At 40.8% G+C, this 24,685-nt stretch overlaps 1 protein-coding gene across 1 annotated transcript in view; it reads left to right on the top strand.

Annotated features, from left to right (window-relative positions):
- CAAP1 (caspase activity and apoptosis inhibitor 1) overlaps positions 1 to 24,685 on the top strand; it is a 32,467-nt gene that overhangs the window by 3,152 nt on the left and 4,630 nt on the right. Inside the window, exons 2-5 of the mRNA XM_015422419.1 lie at positions 1,548 to 1,748; positions 7,038 to 7,122; positions 8,242 to 8,320; positions 15,013 to 15,086. Coding sequence (XP_015277905.1) covers positions 1,548 to 1,748; positions 7,038 to 7,122; positions 8,242 to 8,320; positions 15,013 to 15,086 — 439 coding nt within the window. The remainder of the gene's footprint in view (positions 1 to 1,547; positions 1,749 to 7,037; positions 7,123 to 8,241; positions 8,321 to 15,012; positions 15,087 to 24,685) is intronic.

Genomic DNA, 24,685 nt, shown 5'->3' with positions numbered 1-24,685 from the left:
TTAAGCCCGTTAAGCGGAGGGTGGGATACAAATCCAGAAAAATTAAATAAAATAAACATTATTGACCTGGGCCTCCATAGAAAGGGAGGCATCCAGAGGTGCCGGTGTCAGTGGCACCCCACCAAGGGCTGGGAGTCGGATTCCCGAACCCATCCCCCCAAAGCTCAGGAACAGGACCTCTGTCTTCACTGAATTAAGTTTCAACTGACTCTGTTGTAACCAGTCAGCCACAGCCTCTAAAGCTGTCGACAAAATATCCAGGGCAGAGTCCGGCCATCCATCCATTAACAGATACAGCTGGGTGTCATCAGCGTACTGGTGACAACCCAGCTCAACCCCCTGGATTAGCTGGGTGAGGGGGCACATATAGATGTAGAATAGCATCTCCAGATGATCAAAATCGATCCCCTTGGAGAAAATAGCCGCTTTGGAGGGTGGATTCTATGGCTTTGTACCCTGCTGAGGTCCCTCCCCAAACTCCGGCCTCCTCAGGCTCTGCCCCCAAAATCTCCAGGTATTTTCCCAACCCAGAGCTGGCAACTCTAGCTAGAACTGTTTTCCCTTGATGTGCTAACATTTTACTTGCCATCATTTTTAAAGAAATGAGTGATGTGTTTGGCTCTATTTTTGTTTATTTGTCTTGAATTAACCTAGCTTTCTAAACCCTTTCGGGACCCAGGGTGAGACATACAAGGAATGAACAATTAAAGCTACAGTGTTAACGCAGCACAAAGACCAACAATACTCACGCATAGCCCACAAATATAATTATAACCCTTTGACTAACCTTACAAAAAGTTGTTTTAAATCTCCTCCAAAAGCCCAAGAGAGTCAAAGCCTTCCTCACTGACTCTGGTGTGGACGGCCACAACAAGGAATACATACCAAACCTTGCTGTGAGGATCTTAACTGCCTTCTATATGGGGGGACGTGGTCCTGTGAGTATAAGGGTCCCAGGTTCTACCAACTTACCATTCTATTATTTATTTTGCTGCGTGTCTTGATATGTTAGCTGAGAAATGCCTGGGATACTCTAACGTGCTGTATAAATGCAATGTGTTTTTACTGCTTTTGTTATTACCTTGAGCAATCAGTTTTCACTGAGCTACCCTTAATTGTAGTGTTTGAGAGAATTATATTTCTCTATCAATGCTCTCTGCACTTTTTCTTTGTAAATATCATTGTTAACCTTCTGATCTTTCAAATCAGCTATGTGGAATTCAGGCTTATGAATCATGTTAAAATGCCGACATACATAATTGCTTCTGTCGAGTTTATAAGGCTCTATGATTTTAGATTGTACAAAATCACACAGAAAGCTATTACCTTCTGTGCACAAGCAGTTTAATTGACCCATGCTGCAGTCCTAAGGACACTTCATCTGTGAGTAAGATCCACTGAATAGTGTGAGACTTACTTCTAAGTAGATCTGCTTAGGGCTGCTCCCTCAGTTCTCTAGGTAGAGCTTAGTTGCTAAGATTATTATCCAGTAAAAGAGGTATTCTTCCCGTTGATGACTGAAACATTTTTCTGTCTTTATATTTTAGGAAACAAAATGTACTGTACAAGTTTCAGGAAAGGAGGAGGTGGGAGAAGAACCCAGTGACATAGAAGAAGGTGGATTAGACCTCAGTGTGCAGCTGAAGCCAGTTAGTTTCTACATTACAGACAAGAAGGAAATGCTTCAACAGTGCTTTTGTATCGTAGGGGAGAAGAAATTGCAGAAAATGCTGCCTGATGTTTTAAAGGTACTGTTTATTAGTCTGAGAATGCTTATAGCCTGCAATTTTGCTTTTAAAAAAATTAGTCCCTATGTTGGCTAATAATGTAATTAAATTACGATCACCATCATGAAATGAACCTCTGCTCTCCAAATCAGTATACTTGTTAAATTATACCTACATTGTCAAATTTCAGGCAAATCATTTTTGCCTTTTTAGCTTGTATTAGTGTTTTTGTAACAAATGTTAAGGGAAACATGACAAAAAATTTAATAAACCAAATCTGTCATTACAGCTTGTTTATTTGGGGAGGGGGAGAATCAGAAACATGCCATAAAGCCCTTTTCATGTTTCCTGTAGTTATGATATCTGAGCTGGAACTGGAAAAGTATTTCATATATTAAAGGTGTACTATGCAATTCCTGTTGGTTGCAGTAATCCTATATGAAGTAAGGTTGCTTCGATCTCATTGATGTTAGAGGGATTTAAGATGGCCTAACTGCATGGAGTGCCACTGTTGTCTTTTCTCTGGGTTACATAAAGCATGCAGTAGAAGTTAAATGATAAGATATTTTGGCCTAAATTATCGCACGAATAACATTAGCCCAGTACTGGAAAAACAAAAATCAACCTACTCTCCATTGTTGGCAAAAACAAAGTCTGGGAACACTTTATCTATGGTAAAATTGTCTCTTATCCAAAAAGTTTTCAAGCAATTTGGTTCCCAGCAGTGACTTATCTCGCAGAAGAAGGAGTGATTCCAAATAACTCTTATTACAAAGATCTGTTATATTTTTAATAAGGACTCTTAAAGGTTGAAATGTTGGTTAATACTCGGTGTTAATATGTGTTATGAATGTACTGTTGAAGATGTTGTTCAAAATAAAAAAACACTTATGGGGGGAAAAATGAAATTGTTGCTTTGGCAGAAGGCTGGTTCAGTAGTTTGGGGATATGTTATTCATGAACAAACTTATTCATTTGATTAGGTTTAGAGAAGGTGAAGGAGACTCCAAAAGGTATTGATCCTCTATGGAAAACTGGGAACTTTTTGTTACATATTCGAATAATTTAGGGTTGCCAGGTCTACTTACCCAGCCAGTGTGTGTGTGTGTGGGGGGAGCCTTCCGGGAGTGGGGAGGGTGAGGCAATGTCACTGTACGTGACATCATCACACTGGGCACGTTGTGTGGTGATGCTCTAGCTTTTTGGGCAAAACTCATAGAGCCGAAAACTCATAGAGCCAAAATACTAGAGCATGGCTGTGTGATGTGCCCAGCGTGATGACATCACTTCCGTGTGATGTAATCACGCTGAAATGGGAGGGGGCTGTTTGGGGGTGGGGCTTCCTTTGTCAGCCAGCTGGCTGGTAGCAGATTGGAGCCCCTGAAATTGGGACAACCCCTGCCCCGCCCAGGGTTTTGGCAACCCTAGAATCATTAATTGGAGTATTCCTGTGATTGCTTTATTGCCTTAATGGCTCTCTTTTTATTTCTGTGATGGTTATACATATGAGTGCATGTCTAGATTCAGTTAAAAGGATCAAGTAGTGAGATATCAGCATGAGTTTTCTCAGAGCCAGCCATGCACAGGCCTCACTAGATAGTTGAAATAAGCATCAGTGTCACGTTTCTGTGTCCTCAGGTGATGAGGCATCTTGGTTGTTCCAGCCATACCCAACCGTCAAACTACATTGCCATTTCTGTGCTTTTTTCCTGCACATGCTGCAGCATCTGCCCTTTTCAGTATAATCTTATGACTTCTGATGCCACAATGTTCAATATTAGGACTGTCAGCTGATTAGAGAATTTTTGGCTGGTTAATAGTCTTCCTCTTAAACAGTTCTAAATTTGCATATCAGCAAAGTTGCCATATACTGATATTCATGAGAGGGGAAAAAATAGCTTTCCATTGAATAAACCAGTAATTCCCAGAGATGGAGTGAGAGAACTGCCTGCCACAAGCAATAATTAAAAGATCCTATGGGTCTAAGAACCAACTTGCTGAGGAAGCTGCCATCTGCATGAAATGCTATTCTGGGCTTGCCTTCTTCCAACCAGAACAGTGGCTCAGAGGTATAAACAGGGCGAGGAGGCAAGGGCTCCTGTGTAAGCAGAAACACTTTCCTGTGCCACATTCTAAAAGCCAATGTTTCTGGATGTAAATGAAGCATGGGTTCAGGTTTAACTCCGCAAAAACTGAGCCTCAGCTATCAGAAATTTGGGAAATGATAGACTAGAGCAAAGCTGTTAGTCCATGTAGAAAAGAAGAGACAACTTTCATATTTTTCATTACTGTGACCTACAGGTTTGCCAAACCCCAACAGTTAAAATGTTTTCATGCTGATTAATCAACTAAGGTTTTCACTGATTAACCTACCAATTAACGCTTGGGAGCCCTATATAATGTGTGCCATCCTATGCATTTATTATCTGGCTCAGCAGTAGTTCAGCAAGATCAGACGGCTACAAAGACACTCTTTATCTGTGTATGTTTTTAAAAGAAATACTATTGCACAGTCCTTGGCACTGCACGGGCTGGAAATGTAAATAACATTAATTACGGTGGCATATGGAATAATGTAGCATATAATTATAGCATTTCCACGGGGATGTTGAAATTTTTCTTTAATTGGACGTAACGCCAACGCCATCAGAGATGAGTGTGGCAACCTGGCAGTTTATAAATAAGTCATTTATAATTAAAAAAGAGCAATACTCCCAAGAGACTTCTGATCTACTTGCTAGGAAATATAGCAACTCTAGACAGCGGAGACTAGCAGGATTTAAGAATAAACTAACAACATAGTACACATTTTGTACTCTGTCAGAGTATTGCAGTGTTTCAGTTGGTCAAGGAAAGGCACAGGTATTCAGATTATAATATCATATACCAGCCGGGAGTTAATACATTTTTTAACCTGGAGTGAGCGGAGAGAGCCTTTCTCCCTTAACTGCTCTGTCTTTGTTGCATTTCTTCCCCAAGGCTACAGAGGAGGCTTAGTGTTAAGAGTCTCCGCAGAGTCATCCAGCCACCTACACTGAGGTCCACCTCCACTGTAGATGCCACAAAGTAACTTTGCAGATTGATCTTCTAGCCAGAAGTGACGCGTGACTTCGATCACGTTGAGGGCATGGCCCCGATCGTCGGAGAGAAAACCATAGAGTCAGAGGGAACCATAGAGTTTTCCCTCCGACGATCGGGACCACGCCCCCAACGTGATCGACGTGGTTGCGTCACCTATGGTGACGCAGCCATGCTGCGCTTCGGGGGGGGCGGAGTTCCCCCCGGGGCCCGATTCCGTGGCGGCAGAAATTGGGCCTCCAAAGCGGGGGTTTACCCGCCACCCGCCCCCACTTGGCAGCCCTAAGGTTGCCTGGTACCCTCCAGGCTAGTGGCAATTTGCAAGCCTGCCACAGAGACAGGGATATACAGAATTTGAAGTGGACTGAGGAAGGGTGTGTGTATGGCTGGAATGGCTTGGAGTAACTGAAAATACTGGAACCCTTGTAGAGTTTCTTGTTGCTTTTCTGACAATAGTGGTTAAATAAACTAGGGTCTGAAATCGCAATTTTCATCCCGTTACAGATCTCTGGGTAAGGTAAATCCCGACTAGGTGTAATCACAGTTATTGTCATTTGAGTCGATTGTTGTGAAGGGTGGATTTTATTCAAGAAGAGGGAAGGATTTCTGTGGATAGCAGTCTGCAGGGAATTAGTGCTTGCATTCAGACATCTGATTGACTGCAGTTAAATAAAACTGTTCACGGACCCAGCTTGTGTGTGCATGCATGCCTCCTTCCTCCCTATTCTCCTCTCCTCACTACTTCTGCTAAATGGGATCCTCACCTGCCTGGTTTAAGGATCCCAGTCAGTGGGGGACAGCAAATTTCTGGTTAACCACCATGCTTTCAATGGACCTCACAAGGGAAAGGAGAGGGAAGCTACAGTGTTCCCTCTAAGCTGTGGAGTCTTGTGAGCAAAAAATCTACTTTGTGAGCTATTGGCATTAAAGTTGTGAGCGAGCGATTTGGCTATTGCATGAATTAGTTTGCTCTGGAGCCATCCTTCCTGAGCGAAGACAAAAATCTGTGAGCTGGAGGTTAAAAAACTGTGAGCTAGCTCACACTAACTCAGCTTAGAGGGAACACTGGCTACAATTAGTACGTTTTTATTTAAACATCGCTTAATTGGGCATTTGACGGCAGTATTACATCCGTACCCATATTGTCTGATGTTTAAAGAAATGGACAATTACATAATTCATATAAGTTAGCGTCAAGTTTCACTAGCACTCTTTGTATAATCAAAGTGCCTTCAAAATCATTTCACTGAGTAGAGAAGATTATATTAAAACTTTAGGTGCTGGATGTTCCATAGCAGCAGGACTGATATTATCCATAAAGTTGTAGACTGTTTTCTTGAGTATAATGAATAAAAACAGAAGCTTGAATAGTCTTTATTGGACTGTCAGGATTCAGATAGAAATGTTGTTGGCACTTAGAACAGGGATCCCCAGCGTGGTGCCCAGGGGTGCCATTGTGCCTCCCAGTGCCTTTTCTGGTGCCTGCCAAGTGCTTTAGAAAGTGGACAGGATTTGTGATTGGCTATTGGAGATACGATTGGCCGTGCAGCTTTTTAAAAATGTTGCTGTGGCAGCAGGTGCTTCCACAGCGCCAGGGTTTCCCTTGTGTGACTGAAGATAAGCTGTATGTATAAAGATGTTTTCTCATAAACAGTATGTTCATTTTGAAAAGCATCCCATAAAACCGAGCTTCTTCCTGCTATGATGAGGTGTTCCTGTTAAAGTTATGCATATCTTCACTTCGTTCACTGACATTTTGTGGCAGGCTCCGCATCCTGTGGCAGCCGTTTTGTGGTTGCACGCACCACCCTGTGTCAAAATTTCAAAGGTGTCCACATGTTTTAGAAGGTTGGAGACTCCTGTGTAAGAAGATTTTGCATATCTTTCGCTTACCTAACTATTGTCTTAACATTCTTTATTGTAGAACAAAGTCTGAGTCCAGCAGCACCTTTAAGACCAACAAAGTTTTATTCAAGGTATAAGCTTTTGTGTGCAAGCACACTTCTTCAAAAGCTTATACCTTGAATAAAAATTTGTTGGTCTTAAAGGTGCCGCTGGACTCAGACTTTGTTCTGCTGCTTCACACCAACATGGCTACCTACCTGAATTTATTTGTTATTGCAGGGATTAGTACTTCAGATTGTGAGCGCTTACATTGCTTGACTTGTCCAAACTCTTTTCTAAAATATTATTGTTGTAAAAATCTTTTTTTTAAAACTTCACTTTGCCTAGAACTGTTCCGTAGAAGAAATCAAAAGGCTTTGTCTTGAACAGTTGGAACTCATGTCTGAGAAGAAATTATTGAAAATTCTTGAAGGTAACCACTATTATAGAATACAATGATACATTTAAATTGGTATTATATTACTCTGAAACTATGAAGTGATACTGGTCTAAGAATAGCAAAGAAAGATTAAATCACTTTCCTCTAACTCTTGCATGACTGGGGTAGAGCTTCCTCTGTTGGTGTGAGAGGGTCCATTTTGCCCAATACCTGTCCTTGCTTTAGCCCCTCATATCTGCACAGCATATTGTTCTTAAAGGTTTCCACCTCAAGTAGCTGATTTAGGTGGGATGCAGGCAGCTGCTGGGATAACAGGAAGTTTGGGAAGATCAGCTCCCACAAAGAGAGCCCAGGCTTTTAATTGGCTTCATTCAGTTGGAGATGAGAATCAAGGGCTCAAAACTTATTGGAAAGGTTGGGTTTTGAGGAAGGTTGTGAAGAAGGAGAGATTAGAGAGAACACACAATGTAAGCGTTCTGGGAGGGAATTTCAGGCATAGAACACAATAAGAGGGAATGGCCAAAGTGGTTAAAGAAAGTGGGAAATTTTGCAATCAACTTGAAGATCACTTTCCTGGGAGTAAGCCCAGTTACATAAAATAGGACTTTGCACAGACCTGCTTAGGATTTCTATACAGTACCAGTATAACATGTAGATACTCTAAAAATGCTAGGTTTAATTTTACAGGAGAAATTTGGCAAAGCCTATTTGGCTATGTGGTATTATTTCTCTCTCCTCACTGCTCCAGGTAATAAAAACTTCCAAGGACAGCCTTTTACAAGAATAGCTGTTTTGTAAAGAGAGTTTACTGGAGGTGTGTAATGTCTGCTTACTTATAAAAGTACTAGTTGAGCATGGGACAGCAAGCATGCAGTAGTCTTTAAAGTAGCCTATACTCTCTACAAAGAAATCGCATACCCTTGGAACTTGCTGAAGCTTCTTCTTGTCAGCGAACTGCAAACTCAGACTGATGTCTCCTTCACTGATGGCATTCCAGTTCCAAAAGTCTTCTCCTCTCCAGGCTTCACTCAAGCAGTCACACTGTATGCTTTCACTTGTCATCCATAACAATCTTTTACTTAGACACAGCAGTAACAAGACAGAGGAAATGCTCCCAAGATGTTGCAACTCACAGTAATATTTTATTTCAAGGTGAGCATGGGGCTGATTCTGACAGTGATGAAGAAGCCAATGCTAGTGAAGAGAAGACTGCTATTGAATCAATTAGTCAGTAAGTATTTGTAATAAAGAGCTTAACGTTAACCATCAGAAGATTTTGTTTTTGCACTGGAAATGGTCAAATTGCTGGTGAAAGGGCCCCTGTCCATAAATTCCAAGAAACCCCCAATTAAATGTGCGATAAAATCGTTAGCTAAATCTCTGCTGTAACTTTGTGAACCTACTGTGAACATTGGTAAGCTTAACTGACAAAACTTGGGTTGACCCAGTGAAACTTTGGTGAAACCTTTGCAAAACATGATGAAAGCTTAGTGAAGAATTTGCACCACAGCTATAAGGGACCTATGATAAAGATCTCTATTAGATTTTAATGTTATTTTTGTACATTGCCTGTGCATTACTGTGTATCAGAATTACAGATTTCTGTTTTCTCATTTACAAACATCAGAGTTAGTTGGTTGTGTTTAATGTGCCTTACTCCCCCGCTGTGCATATTCCAGTCTTGAGCAATTTGGGGCAAATGCAGGATACAAATATTTAAAATAAATAAAATTTAAATATGTAAAGTCTGTTTGTGGATAAGATTTAGTGGAGTGCATCTCCTTTGTGGATGGCCTACAGTGCAAACTTTAATCTTGTTATTTCCTTCTTGGCTTATCAAAGAAGTGGTCCTGTGGTCGAGAAACATGAGGATACCTTTTTTACAGTTTCCTTTGAGCTTTGCATTTTGATTAAAAAGTCAACAATAAGCATGCTTCTTTTATTAGCCAGAGAGAGCAAACAAATTGGCTGATTTCCCCAGAGATTCACATATTATTTCCTTACCTGTCTTATTAGTTATGCTGGCACAATGGTGCTTAAAGTATGTGATCCACTATGGTCTGTGGATGTGACTTGATTGCATTCATGGTTGTTCAGCCATGGGAAGGCAAAGCTCTAATCCACCTGGAGAAATTGAGAAAGTCTCCAACTCTATTCTGTTACTTAGTAATTAGCTATCTTGGAGACCTTTTTACACATTATGGAGTACACACAGGTAGCATCTGGTGTTCCTACCCAATGTCAGTTGTAAGCTCTGCTCAGTTTTTGCATGTATGTTTGCCCAGTTGGGATCAGGACCACAGAGCACATGGAGAAATGGCCCATGGCATTTTCTCAGCCTGAAACAGTCTGGAGAGGGGTGGGATTGGGCCTGATAGGAAAATGAAGTGTTGTATGATCATTTTATTTAGGTTTGCTGTTAATGGCCACAAGGTTAAATATACATGGAGAAATGTGGCCCTTTGATTGTGTATGGGTTTTATTTCTGTGTTTTAATGTGAGGTTTTATATGAGGTTTAAAAAGGCAGGCCTCTAGAGTAAGAATGATAGGTGACTGAAGTGTGTTATGATTAGGTGGTAGCTGAACCGTAGGGGGGTGGAGTTGACTTGCTTGGAGAGAGGGGCTTGTTCAGAGTGTGTTGGGAAGAGAGACTGACTGAGGTGCTGTAGAGTGTGAGAGAAATCTGTGTTCTTTGTGGAGGTTATTAGCCTAAGTGGCAAGTTAGGAAATTAAGCTTCGTGGACATTATTAGCCTAAGTGGCAAATGAGAAAATAAGCCTTTGTAGTTAGGTCTATTTAAGGAACTGTACAGAAAGAAGAACTGTACCTATCTAAAAACATTAGGCTTATCACCTCTGTTGAAACCATTACACTGTTACACTTCTAAATAAACTCTGTTTCTGTTTAAGATAAAACAATTGTATAATTTAGAATAAAGTATTCCCCTTTTACCTCAGAGCCTCCCCCTCCCCCTTGCTCTTCTGTCATTCTACCAAATAACTGAGCCAGCTAAGAATTTCAAGGCGAGAGCCTTTGGTGGCAGGAAAAATAAACAGGAAACACTAAGGAAGGCAAGGAAGTAGCATAACATACGTCACCTCAGTACACTACAGAGAGGTGCTTTTACAGGTATTATATATATATATATATATGTCGCAAAAACAGGCAAAAATGTTATAATGTTAATTCATTTTGGTATACAAAGAGATCCAGCATTTTTGGATTAGCACCTCTGCTGGCAATTAACATAACAAAGTATGGTATAATCCTTCAGTATTTTCTTAATATGAATTCACATGTGATTTATGAGAAAAGAGAGACATTGCAGAGAATTCCACACACTAGCTATTAGATAATAGATATCTAGTTATTTGGGTTAAATTTTAAAACCAGAAAAGGCAAGAGTTAATGTTGTCACTGTTTGACCACAAGATGGCAGAAAATGCATATATATTAAATTCCTAATACCAGGTTCCATACTCTCTGTATGACAGCCCAAGATCTGCTCAGTGGCAAAGTGTTTTGGACAGAAGATTGTCTATATTAGTCTGCATACCTTTCTACTGAACTGGCTGTTGTAAAACAAATACCATAGAAGTTCTGCAGCTGGTTTTGTACCAGGCTGTTCAATTGTCCAAAAATAAACATACCTAACTAACTAAATTGAATATAAATATTTCTTATGACCTGCATTTAAAACCAAGTGCATCATTAGAAATAAAAAGGTTGCTGTGAGAATGGTGCCAAATGAGTAATTCTGATTGCTGAATGAAGCTGGCAGGAAGACTCAGGACAGCGGGAGCTTTATTATCCTGGTACTTGACATATTTTGGCATCTTATCCTTTTGCAGACTTATTAATTGTGCCAGATCATCCCCCTGATTGTTTGCCCAAATGGCATGTTTGATATTAACATTATCAACTAATTCAGAAGTTAATATTTTCATCCTGTGCTGGGGCAGGGATGAGGAATATAAATGCCGGGTTATATTTTCAGTATACTTTTACTCAGCTTAAAACAGCTGAGATTGAAAAGATGCAATAGCGTGTGTGTGTGTGTGTATTTAAATGCTAAGATTTTCAGGCTGTTGCATTCAATACCAGTTTCTGCTTCATGGTGATGATCAAAGAATACTCACAATGTTGCTTGTACCACAGATGGAATGCATAAACATTTTTACATCAGTGATAATTATATACAAGTTGGGAACCTACAAAAATCCCCACCCAAATCTCCTGATGTAAAATACTGTAACCTCTTTGGGTTCTGAGAAATCCAGTCTCCAGCCAGTTTCTTCATCTGCCTATATATTCTTTCTTTTTAGAAATAATTCTGATTTAGTGAAATGAGCATGCTCACTCTTCATTGGGCAATTTTAGGAGCCTTTCAGAAAATTTTTACGAACTAATATCTTTCTTCATGCCTGGGGGATCACCTGACTGTACAAAACCTTTGTTTGATGCATGTGCACTTTCCCTCCATACCTCGAGAGTCACCTGAGTATAGAAATCCTTACCTTGTCTATGGGTGGTCTAGATTTGCTGACTGACATAAGCCACCCACTTTACAATTAGACTTTACAGATAAATAAATGGTGATGCATTTGTGCTCCAACATAAAAGGTTGGCTCAGAATGTCAAATCCATAGCTGTCTCTTATACTGGATGGAAGCAGTCTGAGAGAAGGCCCCCCCCCCCCAATGAATATTTGGCAGTTTTGGGGAGCCAGTTTGGTGTAGTGGTTAGGAGTGCAAACTCTAATCTGGGAGATCCAGGCTTGATTCCCCACTCCTCCACATGCAGATGCTGGGTGACACTGGGCAGGCTACAGTTCTCTCAGAGCTGTTCTCTCAAGAGCAGTTCTCAAAGAACTCTCTCAGCCCCACCTACCTCACAGGGTGTCTGTTGTGGGGAGAGGAAGGAAAGGAGATTGTAAGCTGCTCTGAGACTCCAAGTGAAGGGTGGGGTATAAATCCTGTCTCCTCTTCCTCCTCCTCCTGTTTAGCCAAGGAAGCACACTTTTGGTCAAAGGAGAAAAGGCTTCATGGAGATTTTAACAAGATCTAGCTAAAAATGAATTTTATCGATAGATAACTTTATTAAGAAGAGTGATCTTAAATCATAGCTTTGTTAACAATACTTAAAACAACTGGGAATAAATAATTAGAAGTGAACCTGTGAAATTAAAAAATCTGGGTGACACATTGGGATGACACTAGCCTTTTAATGGTACCTTTTAACTCCTGTCTGTAGGCTGGGTGCTTGCACGCATATTAACATAATATGTACTTCACAAATTTTAGACAAAGTAGTTGAGGTATGAAATTGGTTAGATGAATATAAAATAATTTTATGGCCAAAATGCTCATTAAACTCAACAATTGGACTCGCCTTTCATGATTTCAAGATCCTATGGAGAGCTGTATCCTGTCTTCTCAAGTGTATCATATAATCTTTCATTTGCATTCTTGCTTTGTATAAAGTCATTTGATAACTATGGTGCGATAGCAGATAAAATTTTAGCCTTTTCAGCAATTTTTAAGCCCCCTCCCCCAAAACAGCATTCAAACACACAGAAATTTTTAAAGCTGCAGCTCTTTCCCCCTCCCAAACTTGAGTTCATATAGATATTAGTGTTTAGGACATTAGATGGGTATGCTGTACTGGTCAGTCCTCATATGAAGTATTGTGTCCAGTTCTGGAGGCCTTTTTATAGGAAGGACACAAACTTTAGAGTGGGTGCAGAGGAGAGCAACAAGGGGTATGGAAACTAAGCCTTATGAAGAAACACTGTGGGAGTTGGGAATATTTAATTTGGAGAAGAGGAAGTTGAGGGGGAACATGATTGCTCGTTTTAAGTATTTGAAAGCCTGTCATTGGTAGTGGTGAATATGACTCATAATAATTGGTTTAAATTATGGGTGGGGAGATATCAGTAGGATATTAGGAACAATTTTTTAACAATAGTGGCAGTTCAGGGGTGGAATTGGTTGCCCAGGGGTGTTGTATTTTCTCCTTCCTTGGAGGTGTTTAAACTGAGACTGGACACTTATTCATCAGGGGTACTTTAGGTCATTCTGCATAGTGCAGGGGGTTGGACTGGGTCATTTTTAGGCACTTTCCAACTTTTAAATTCTTTAATTCAATGTGTTTACATTTTTATACAACTTTTGCAAATGTTGTCTTCAGAGCCATTCATTGTGCAAGTTGCATCACTGAGACTTAAAGAAAATGAACTGCCATTCAGAGCCAGTGTGGTTTAGTGGGGAGAGTATCAGATAGGATCGTGGCAAGCCAGGTTTGAATCCCTGATCTTCCAGGGAAGCTCTCAGGGTAACAGTGAAGCAGGGAAATTGAGGATAAATTGGAGAACCGCTTTGTGAATTGCTTTGAGCTGAGAACATTTTTGCTACCTTATAGTGTTGTAATCCAGACTACACAACTACCCTAAAGGAAAAACTAGGATTGGCCATTACTGGCAAATTTTCTGTCTTTTGACAGTAGTAAAGGTTCCATCTGGCATAAAACAAGAGCCTGCCACGTGGCAGAGGAAATTTTAGTGTTGCTGGTGTGGCCACAGTGCTCTGATAAGTTCTGTATTTTGGCCTTGCAGAGCTGTTTGTCTCTTGCTCTCAGTTTTTTTGTAATGCTGTGCTTCTATTCCTGTTAATTTTCTCATAGCAGTTAAAGTGGATTGTTTCTGGTTTAGAAAAAAATGGCATCTGCTGTAACTGTCCTTAAACTAGGCTGGAGCATTTCCCCCAGTCAGAGATATAATCATGTTAATTTGACTGTCTTTGGCTCCTGGGGCCAGACTGCCCTATTAAACCTGAGGAGAATGAAAATTCATGAAAAGTATGAGTATTATTGTCTGAATCCATGAGGTGTCCTTGCAGAATCATAGTTCCTTACTATATTGCTGTTTATTTTGCCTTGGACATAAGATGTTGCTAATGGTGACAGTTCATTGCAGGGTGCAGAGCAATGAAAATAACTAGTTTTAATTTCTTGACCTATTTTATGTAAAGCAAAATACAGGGTTTTATCCACCCACCCACCAATGCAATGTGCACACATTTTCATCACACTGCCCTTCCTCCAGCAGTCCTTACTGGCCCCCCAAATGATGTTTGGTGTTGCAAGTCCCACGGGAACAGAAAGCAATATGGGTTGGGGGCTTACAATGCTCTGCTTGTGGAAGAGGTCAGTCCATGTGGCTTTCTGTCCAGGAGGGTCCTGCAAATATTAGGCACTGTCATCTTTCCAGGGATCAAAAGAGGCTATGGGGGAAGGAGAGTATAAGGAAAACCTGTATCTGCTAGGGTCTTCCACTGGCTTTTGATTTAATACAACCTTCAGTGTTCAGTAAAGAACCGAGCAGCTTATTCCGTGCCCCAAGAAGTAGGGCTGGGTTAAGACCAATGTTCCCTCTAAGCTGTGTTAGTGTGAGCTAGCTCACGGTTTTTTAGCCTTCAGCTCACAGATTTTTGTCCCAGCTCAAGAAAGATGGCTCCAGAGCAAACTAATTTATGCAGTAGCCAAATTGCTTGCTCACAACTCTAATGCCAGTAGCTCACAAAGTAGAATTTTGGTTCACAAGACTCCACAGCTTAGAGGGAACATTGGTTAAGACATGCTGAGACCCTGAGCTATGTCAAGTTTAAGAGGACCCATGGCATTACCAAAAACCCCAACAACCATATTAGTAAAAATTAATATATTTTTTAAATTCAGAGGCCCTTAATAATCTGAGACCTTAAATTGTAGTTTACTTAACTTGTGCATAAATCTAGCTCTGCTGAATAGCCTGGGCTTGTATTTCTCAAATGGCTGTTTCTCTTTACGTGCCACATGGCAAATCACTTCTCAGAAACAGTTTTTATACGGTATGCTAACCTAGATTGGTTCTTCATTGTTCACAGGCAAGACAACAGCATAGATTCTACTTCTTCTCTGAAGGAAGACAGCAAATTGGAGGGTTTGGACCCAAAACAAGGTGAGGATTAACAAAAGTGTTGTGTTCTTTAAATTAAGAAATTTGAATAACAGTAGCATGATATTACTGAGAGCCATTTTGGTGTAGTGGTTAAGTGTGCGGACTCTAATCTGGGAGAACCGAGTTTGATTCCCCACTCCTCCACTTCCACCTGGCTGGATGACCTTGGGCAAGCCATAGTTCTGATAAGAGCTGTTCTTGAAAAAGAGCAGTTTCTGTCAAGAGCTCTCTCAGCCCCACCTACCTCACAGGATGTCTGTTGTGGGGAGGGGAAGGGAAAGGAGTTTGTAAGCCGCTCTGAGACACCTTTGGGTAGTGAAGGGCGGGGTATAAATCCAATCTCCTCCTCTTCCTCCTCTTCTTCTTCTACTGAAATATTTTTTAAAAGGTTTTGAGGCATCTCAGTGTGTGTATAGTAACGCTGGCTGGTGTATTAACTTATTTGAATAATAAAATTTAATTACAGGTGTTAAGAGCTCCGTGTCCGGCTACTTGTTACGTGAAAACCCCAAAGTTTGTCACCATTTAGGGACTGGGTGGGTTGCATTTTCATGCTGAAAGTTATAATTGGAAACAAGTTACTGTGTGATATTCATGCAACACACCGACCCAACAAAATGATATTAATAAATTGTATATAGTGCTTTTTATATGATATTTAAACAATCTTAACGACTATACAGTGCTTAAGAACAATTTACTCTGCACAATGTACATAACTTATAACATCATTTATACCAAACACTATGTGGAGACAGTATATTGAATTTGTTACATGTAATGTAGTTCCACCAGTAAAGTAAGATACAGCATAATAGCGGGAATATCCCTGGAATGCCAACAATCTTATTGTCCTCAACTGAACTGAAATAATCCTTGAAGTCAATTGCTTGCGTGTTGAACTGAAGAACACATGTATATTATGATGCAAATCCTAGGTTGCTCTTCTCCTTTCGCTTTTAGTTCAAAACATTGCCGTGTAGTTACCAAATGTTCACATGCATGCAACAAGCTTATCTGGGAGCCCAACGTAAATAATGATTCATTCCATTGCAGGATGAAGAGCAGAAGGCTTCACAGTCTTCAGGCTTGCCACCTGCTGGGTGTTCCCTCACTTAAGGTGGTCTGCCTGGCATCAACTGTAGCATGTTCCTTTTCTGTTCTAATTCCTAGTGTGTGGAATGGGCTCCCTGAGGATGTGCTTCAGTTGCCAGGGCTTTAAAGGGGATATAAACTGTAGGCATCATTGGGGGGAGGGGTATCTGGGATTGTATCCTATTAGTTTTAAATAGTAATGTTCCAGCTGTGACTTGGAAGCTGCCTTGAGCTACAACGAAAGTCAGGATATAAATCTTTAATAAAATAAATAAATGTAATCAGCTAAACCTCAGTGTGAGCCCAGAAAGTTCAAGCCTCCTTCTCTTTTGAGAGGATGGTATAAAAGTACCTTGTATAAAGAAATACTATATTGATTGCAAGGAAGCGTGTCAGTTCACCTCCTTGTCCACTGAAGCCAGGCATATGTCTCGCTGTGGGAACTGGTTTGCTGCTATGTGAAAAAGTGTGTTTGATTAGATGGGCCACTGGTCTCATCCAGCATGACTCTTCTTACATTCTTATGAACAGGATCATGGAAGAGCTTATAGATCTCCCTCATTGATAAGGTGAAGTTGAAACTAGTTGAGAAGGCTGACGTCTTGAAGGACATCATGTTTTCCTCATTTGATGGCATCCAGCTGACCCTCAATGAACTCAGTATAAAACCTAGGGGTTATACTAGACCCAGCATCACTACTGGAAATGCATGTTAATGTAGCTGCAAACAATGCTTTCCATCGTCATTTAGCCTGGAAGATAGCTCATGGTAACTGCAAGTCTGGACTATTGTAATGCACTGCAGTTCATGGATCTGCCCTTAAAATCAACTCAGAAACTCCAGCTGGTGCAGAACACTGCTGCTTGGTAACTATCCAGAGTTAGGTAGAGCAAGCATATAGCACACCTATTCTATAGTCATTCATTTGGTTACCAGTCACTAACTGGGTTCAGTTCAGAGTATTGGTTATCACGTTCAAAGCCATTAATGGCCTTGGACCTGCGTATCAGCAGTTCTGTCTCTTCCACTATACTACTCCACAAAAGCTTCACTCATTCAAGCAAAGTCGTCTTAGAGTACAAATTTGCAAGTAGGTAAGATTGGCAACTGCCTGTACATGTGAATTCTCTGTTGTGGCTTCTGCCTTGTGCAACAGCCTCCCCGAGGAGGTCATAGAGGCTCCCTCACTTCTAACATTCTGCAGAAATGTTCAGGAGGACATTTTCTTAAATAAATGGGATTGTAGTTTATTGCAACATTTAGTGTATGTATCGTTCTGCTTTCACTGTACCATCTACCTTTATAATCCACTTGCATTGTTTATTTTAGGTTGTGCCTTAGGCAGTTTTCTCTTTGCACTGTTTTCTAATCCTGTAATCCTAGTTCTGTTGCACTGTTTATTGGGTGTCTTTTGGTGTCTGACTGTGTGGTTTTTAATACTTTGTAATCTGCCTCAAGACTCAGTGAGGAAGGAAGGCTATGATATGAAGTAAATAAAGACGATTCCTTAGGGAAGCAAGTCCCATCATCAAGAATGCTATGGTGAAAGTAGTTAACAGAGAGAATTGGACTACGTCGAAATGGTTATCATAAGGTAGCCAGGATATACATAGAATGCTGTGGCTTTGAAAAATGCTTTAAATATTGCTCGCACTTTCTGGAATGACCTCTGAATTGGCACGTTTCCTGCAGACTTCCTCTCTTCCTCCTGTGCTATCAGAGGGAATTGATGACTGTTGCAGGTGATTGCTTCTTTGTCCTTTTTATGACTTTATCAGCCACCGTTTCGTGATGGCTTTGGGCAATGACAACAGTGCTAGTCAGGATGTTCGCTTTTAAAGAGCTTTTTGAGATTGTGTGGGCATAAATTGTGAAACTTAGTAACTGTTCTCCTTCCACACTCGAATCCATGATGCTGAAGACGAAATGTACAAAAGCTTGAAGGGGTTAGCAGAAATGAGTAAGAAGTGGTTCACAATGAGAAATTTAAGTGCCCAGAAATGAATTTCACAATTCTAAATAGACAGAATAAATAGAAGTTATCAAAATGGGGGGAAAGATAATGAGAAAAAGCAGCATCAGAGACTTTTATTGCAATGTAGAAGTACAGCTATAAAAAAGGGGGGGGGAGCACTTCAGCTAATTAAACATTTGTTAGGCCAGTAGGACTGGGTGATTACTGTACATTACATGGATATTGCTGAAACTGAAGAGAGTCCTGTGGTTGATTATACTTTTCAGGTTGTGGGAACTTCCTGTTTGTACTGGAGAGGGATAAATGGTTTTCTCAAAAAAAATAAATAGATTTGTCTCTTTCCCCCCGGTCAGTGCCCTTTTCACTTGGATCAGTTGGCCTTTGGCAAAAAGAGATGAGTGCGCTGGAACGTAACTTTTGAACTTTGAACTAGGCATATTCGGAGAAAACACTTTCTATCTGTAGAGAGATTCTCTTCACATTAACAATGTGTTAAGTAAATATGGACTAGTGCCCCGTAGCGAGGCAAAATAATTTCCATTCCTTAATCCTATTGATTCCCATTTCTTTTTATCTTTCACACACTTTGTTTCTGGCAAGTTAAAAGAACTCAGATGATATTTGGAGTTCATGGTTGCCTTTCTGTAGGTGGCATGTAGCAGAGAATCAAAACTGTACTTTGCAGATTAAAATTGGATGTTCTTTTTGACAACTGCTTCTTGCCAAACTGATTGAAAGCTAATATTTTGCATAGATGTCTCATATGAACTTTTTTTAAAAAAACAGCACTGTTGTATAGTTATAAGAATCTGGTCATGATGCTTAGATTATTCTAGTTGGGCCATTTGCTTAATAAATGAGCTTAATATAGTTTTGCTCTTTACCTTGCCTCTGGTGTGCATTTTCCAATGATAGTGTTTGGCTGACTATTTGATCTGCTCCTACTGAGCCTGTGGCATATTTAATAACTGCCTAAGATTTTACTTTATTACAGGAATTAAGAACATGAATGGTGGTTAGGTTTAATGGATCCTGGCCATAGTCTTGCTTTTACATGAAGTGGTCATACTAGCAAAGTTGTGTTTGTGGGGTTTTTTGACTCTGTGGTTGTACTAATTTTGTTGAAAAAACTTGTTTATAGACAAAAGTGGCCTATTTGCATATGTTTCCAGAATTTAACACACTGCTCCTTATGGAGCAGTTTACTTTCTAGTTCCTTTATGAAGGGCTACCTCCTATTTTGCAGGGGAAGAGCATTTATTATACATTTCTTTTAGTGTTCAGTATTGATTTTTCTTGCCCCTCTAGATACCCATTATATCATAAAAAGTCAAGGAAAATATGTTTTTCTAAAGATTTTCTTCTTTGCTCATAAACACAAGAACCAAGCGCACAAACAAAGTTAAGGCATTTCTTTCTCAAAAAGATTTAAAGCCAGGGTAGAATTTTTAAAGCCTTTATTTCCCCCCCTCCCTACTTCTGATTTAAGAGTGTGGGGGGGAAACTGATTTCTGGCAGTAATCTCGCTTGAACTCCTTTTGGAACCAGCACAGATTAATTCCAGTAGTATGTATTCTGCTGCTCAGTCCTTGTGCAGAACTTGCAGAGAATGGGAAAGTATCCAGTATAAAGATCAAGCAAAGAACATTGCCTTTTATGTGTATGGAAAGTTTTACTTATTTCTATTTTTCCAAAGAAGCCCTCACACCCATGTAGCCGGTCTTGTAATACAGTGTCCTGTTATTGCCAAGGGCACTGAAATATTTAAGAGGACAGCAACACACTTCTAGAATCTCTGTTTCAGAAACTTTTGTGATGAGTAGAAAGCAGCACATGTTGGAAATGGATTTCTAGCCCTCAATGGGCATTCTCATTAGAAAGCCCAAGAATACTGAATAATCCTCTTGTAACTTCTTGCAGAAGTGAAATGCCATCTATTAGTAAGTTGAGGGAAGCCCTGCAATAACAGCAATCTGATCTCAAGATTATTGCATCTGGCAGTCCAAGCACAGATACATATAGCTTCCCAAACATGTGTCATTGGGTTGATATTGCAGGTAGCTTGGGAGACTGGCATGGTAGCATAAATGTTCAAGATGATGGTGCCAGTTAATTACTGGTGGAAGGCCATTTTGGAAAATATGCAGACAAGCCCAAAGCATGGGATTTTTTGTCATTCAGTTATCTTTCTAAGTCAGTTTTCCACTGTTGTCTCTCTCTTGGGTCCCACTGTCATTGGCCTGTCTCACTTTGCATTATTTTCTCTTTGTGATCTTTCATCCAGCAACATGCTCTGTGCACCCTGTGAAGAGTTTTGCATAGTGGTTTGCAAGCTTATGTGCTTGCAGCACACAAAGGCTCTAGTGTACACATTCCACCTCATGTCCCTCTTCTGTTGTGCTGCTTTGTATAGCCAGGGAGCAGGCAATGCTGCGTGCATGTGTGTGGGGGGTGGATGATGAATGTAATTGAACTCCCTATCAGAAATACACAGAGGCATTCTTTGGCAGCTTTTTGGAAGACTATTTTGAAAGGCAGGATAAAAATTGCCTAAACCCTTCAGAGATGGTTACTACAAAAAAATTGGCACAGTCTAACAATGGGTGATTTTATGGTTTTATACTGATACTTTTAATGTCTGTTTTTATTATTTGTTTATGCTGTTTTTATGATTTATGATTTAATTTTTGTGAGTGGCCTCAAACAGGTCTTTGTACCTTTTAAAAATAAACAGAAAGGGCTAAATAAATGTACAGCACAATTTCTAGAATGGTATTGCATCATTGTTTAGGGGGGGAGGGATAAGGAATTATTCCGCTTTTTGAAAAATCCCTTCAGGGTACCGAGTCAGTGGTTCTTTGCTTTTCCAGAATGCACATAAATTAGCAAAGCAGTATTATAAATGGAGAAACAGCCATTGTTTCCCTTGTTCTTGAACTGGTTAAAGCTAGTGAGGCCAAATGGAATTACCCAAGGTTTCCAGGCCACTGATTACTCAACCAGATATTCCTTGCTGCTTGAATTATTCGGTCACTCTATATGTAATGTTAAACCATGATGTGAAACTGGTTTGCAGGGCAAGCATAGTTTCCATGTTTAGTTGTAACAGGAGACAAAGTTTTGTGTTAAATAGGAAGCAACTTATTGAATCAGACCATGCAAGGGGAGTGCCATAGCATAAGGCTTATTCCCGTCGTTTGCATTACATGTGAACAAACCCATAATATGAACCAGCATCCACTTTATAACTGAAACTTTACTGGAACTGGAACTGAAATTATCCAATGTTCAGGATTTGCAATTCAGAGAGTTTTTTATTGGTTTCCAGTATATCAGTGACTGTGGTGCTGATGAGCAATACTAGAAGATCAATACTGCTTCCAGCCTTGGAAATTTGAAAGGAGAAGCTGGAGGAAAGAAACTGCTAATTCTGTAAAAGCGCTCCAGTGAGAGAAAATATTTTGGACTGAAAGGGAAAAGGCTAATTAAAAAAACAGACTCCCTAAGAAAGAAAATGACTTAGTAAAGTATTGATAAAGCACATAATTATTTCTAGGTGTTATGGCCCAGTGCTATCATTTTATTATCATTAATGGAGTATAGGAGCTTGCAAATGAGTGCACTGTTACTTTAGACTTTTCTTCTAGCACAAGCTGAAAAGCTATCTGTATTTTAAACCACCCATCAGTTTAAAACGTCAGAGTTTTCAGTAATAATCGTGGTGGGCATCAGTGACAATTGTTTAGTAGCCAAAATAGATATAAACAGGCAAATGTAAACATTTAGGCTAACTCAGAGCAGTGAGCCAAGCCCATACTGGGACTACTTGGCTGCCTTTTGTAGAAGAGTGTAATTTTGTGACCTACTGCAGTATACTGAACAGAAGAACAGTTGTGCATTTTATCTCTGTGCTTTTGCCAGACTGTGTGTAAACAGTTGACAAGGTTTTTCTCCTTGTCTCTTAAAAAACATTGCACATAAAGACTTGCCCAAAGAGCAATGTATTGATCTTTAGCATAATAGGCTTTATGTCCTAGAAGGTAGACCAGTGGGTAAGCAGTTTTGTATTTCGCATTTTAATATAAGTAATGAATTCAAGATTTTGTCTAGACTGAAACGTTAACTGTAGGTAGAGCAGAACCTAGCACAGCAAATATTTATTTATTTACAGTAATTATATCTCATACTCTCAACTCAAAGAGCTCCTGAGGTGGCCTGCAATCTAAAACATTAAAACAATAACACGATTTGTTATAAAAAAATAAAAAACAACTTAGTAGACAAAAACAAAAGAATAGCATTCCAGAAAATTACAGCATTTTATCACAAAAGACCAGAGCAATAAAGCCAAAAGCAACATAACCAAGAAGAAAATGTTTTGGGCTATGGTGATTAGATTTATACCATCTTGGAGTGTGGCCCACAACAAGAGATGAATGGACTACAGAATGTATCAGATTCATCATACACATATAATGTCCATTGGTAACTTCAAAAATATGCTGAAAGGGCCTAAGTAGGCAGAAACCAGTCCATAGAAAGCTCACTTATCAGCTTAGTTTCCTACAGCAATTAAAAAGGCAAATGGAATGTTAGGAGCTATAGTGTTACAAATGGGGGACCTGGAAGATTGTGAGGGGAGGCATCTCATTTTCTTCTCCCCCACTATTTCTTCTTTCCCTTTTGTAAAAGCCCCCATAGCATCTCCTCTTTTCTGCTGCTTGTTCTTCTTTATACCCACCAGCCAATCTAGCTTTATCTGTCACCCTGTCTTCAGCTTTCCCTCCTTCCCTCCCCCTGGCAGCCTCTGCCTGAGAAAACTCTTGCCGAGTTGTGTGGTACTAGCTGGGTGAGGCCAGTAGTCCAATGGAGAACCTGCAAGGACTAGCAGGGAGTCTCTCACTTTCCCGTGTATTCCCTACCCAAGCTATTTATTTCCCCCCCTCTTCCTGCCAATTCTCTTAACTTCATCTTTCCCTGCTTCCTTTTCTTATCTGAGACACAAACCAAACTACGGACTCGGTCACGCGGGCTGGATAACGCGGGGGAGGGGAGGCATGGCTAATTGCTCCGGTGCAATTAGAGCCGCCAGAACGCGATCTGCCGCGTTGGCGGCAAACTACGGGTCCTGTCCTCCCCGCCTGCGCATTAACGAGGGGCCGGCGTGATCACACCGCAGGAGTCTGGAGGCAGCCCGTGGCAAACCGTTTGCCACTACATCTGAGGTACTGTTTTTTTTATTGCGCTTTTTCGGCGGTATGCCACGGGTTGGCCACGGGTGCGCTCCACTTGCCAGATGTTGCGGTTTGATTGCACCCCGATAATCCGCCCCCCACCCGTGGCTCTCCCGTGGCAAATTTGCCATGTGACCGGGACCTACCTTTTATCTATCCTCCGCTATATTATTTATTTACTTTATTTATACCCTGCCTTTCTCCTTGATGTGGACCCAGGCCAGCTTACAGCATTCTCTTTTCCTCCATTTTATCTTTACAACAATTGTGTGAGGTAGGTTAGGCTGAGAATGTGTGTGACCAGCCCAAGGTCACCTAGTAAGCACCATGGCAAAGTGGGGGGTGATAATGCATCTCCCAGATCCTAGTCTGAAATTAACTACTATACCATGCTGGTTTTTGTGGGTTGGCTGCTATTGAACAGTAGTAAGCAGCTGGGCCTTGGTGAGTAATGCAAGTCAGGTGGTAGCAAAGTCACCTGGTGGCTGCTAGCAGGCCTGGCCCTGATGAGTCCTCTTTCAGAGACCAAAAATAGCCCTGAAAGGGCCTATCCCTGTCCTTGCCTTTTAGTGACAGAAGCCAAAGCTTGAAGGCTGGCAGTTCTTTTGTAGTTGCCTAGCAGTGACCACTGAGACATTTGTTTCTTAAAGCTAAAATGTGTATGTGTATATCTCTCCCTTATATATAAAGGCATAGTGGGCTCCAACATTCCAAAATGTGCACCTTTAGTGTATGGACGCTTGAACTGTCAGTCAGAAGGCGCTGGCTGGGTTGACTGGCTGCTTTGTGCAGTCCCGTCCAGCGTTTCAAGGTCTTTTGCATATGGAAGCTGATTGGACTTCACTCCATTCCACACCTCAAACTCCCCCTCCCCCCCGGGCAAGGTAGTTGGAATGTCAGTTGCATATGGAACCTGCTGTATTCTGGTGGTGTGCAGGTCCCAGGTTCATATTTTAAAAGCTGCCTGAGGGATTATGGACCATTCACACACTTTCAACCTTAACATACCTCATAGGGTAGTTGTGCGGATCATACAGGGGAGAGGAGAATGATGTCAGCTGCTTTGGTTCCCACTGCAGGGAAAGACTGCCCTTTCCCTAGGCAGAGGCTGGGTGTGTGTGTAAACCTGAAGACAGACAGGCAGATAAAGGTAGGCTGATGGCTGCCTGGAAAGGACATAGGGTTGCCAACTCCAGGTTGGAAACTTCCAGGATATTTTAGTGATGAAGCCTGCTGAGGGTGGGGTCTGAGGAGGAGGAGGAGGACCTCAGACAGATACAATGCCTTACTCCCC

This window comes from Gekko japonicus, unplaced genomic scaffold (genome assembly GCF_001447785.1).
Source record: "Gekko japonicus isolate JY-2015 unplaced genomic scaffold, Gekko_japonicus_V1.1 scaffold1113, whole genome shotgun sequence".
Classification (NCBI taxonomy): Eukaryota; Metazoa; Chordata; class Lepidosauria; order Squamata; family Gekkonidae; genus Gekko; species Gekko japonicus.
The sequence above is the reverse complement of the archived record's forward strand: the minus strand, read 5'-3'. Positions and strand labels throughout refer to the sequence as shown.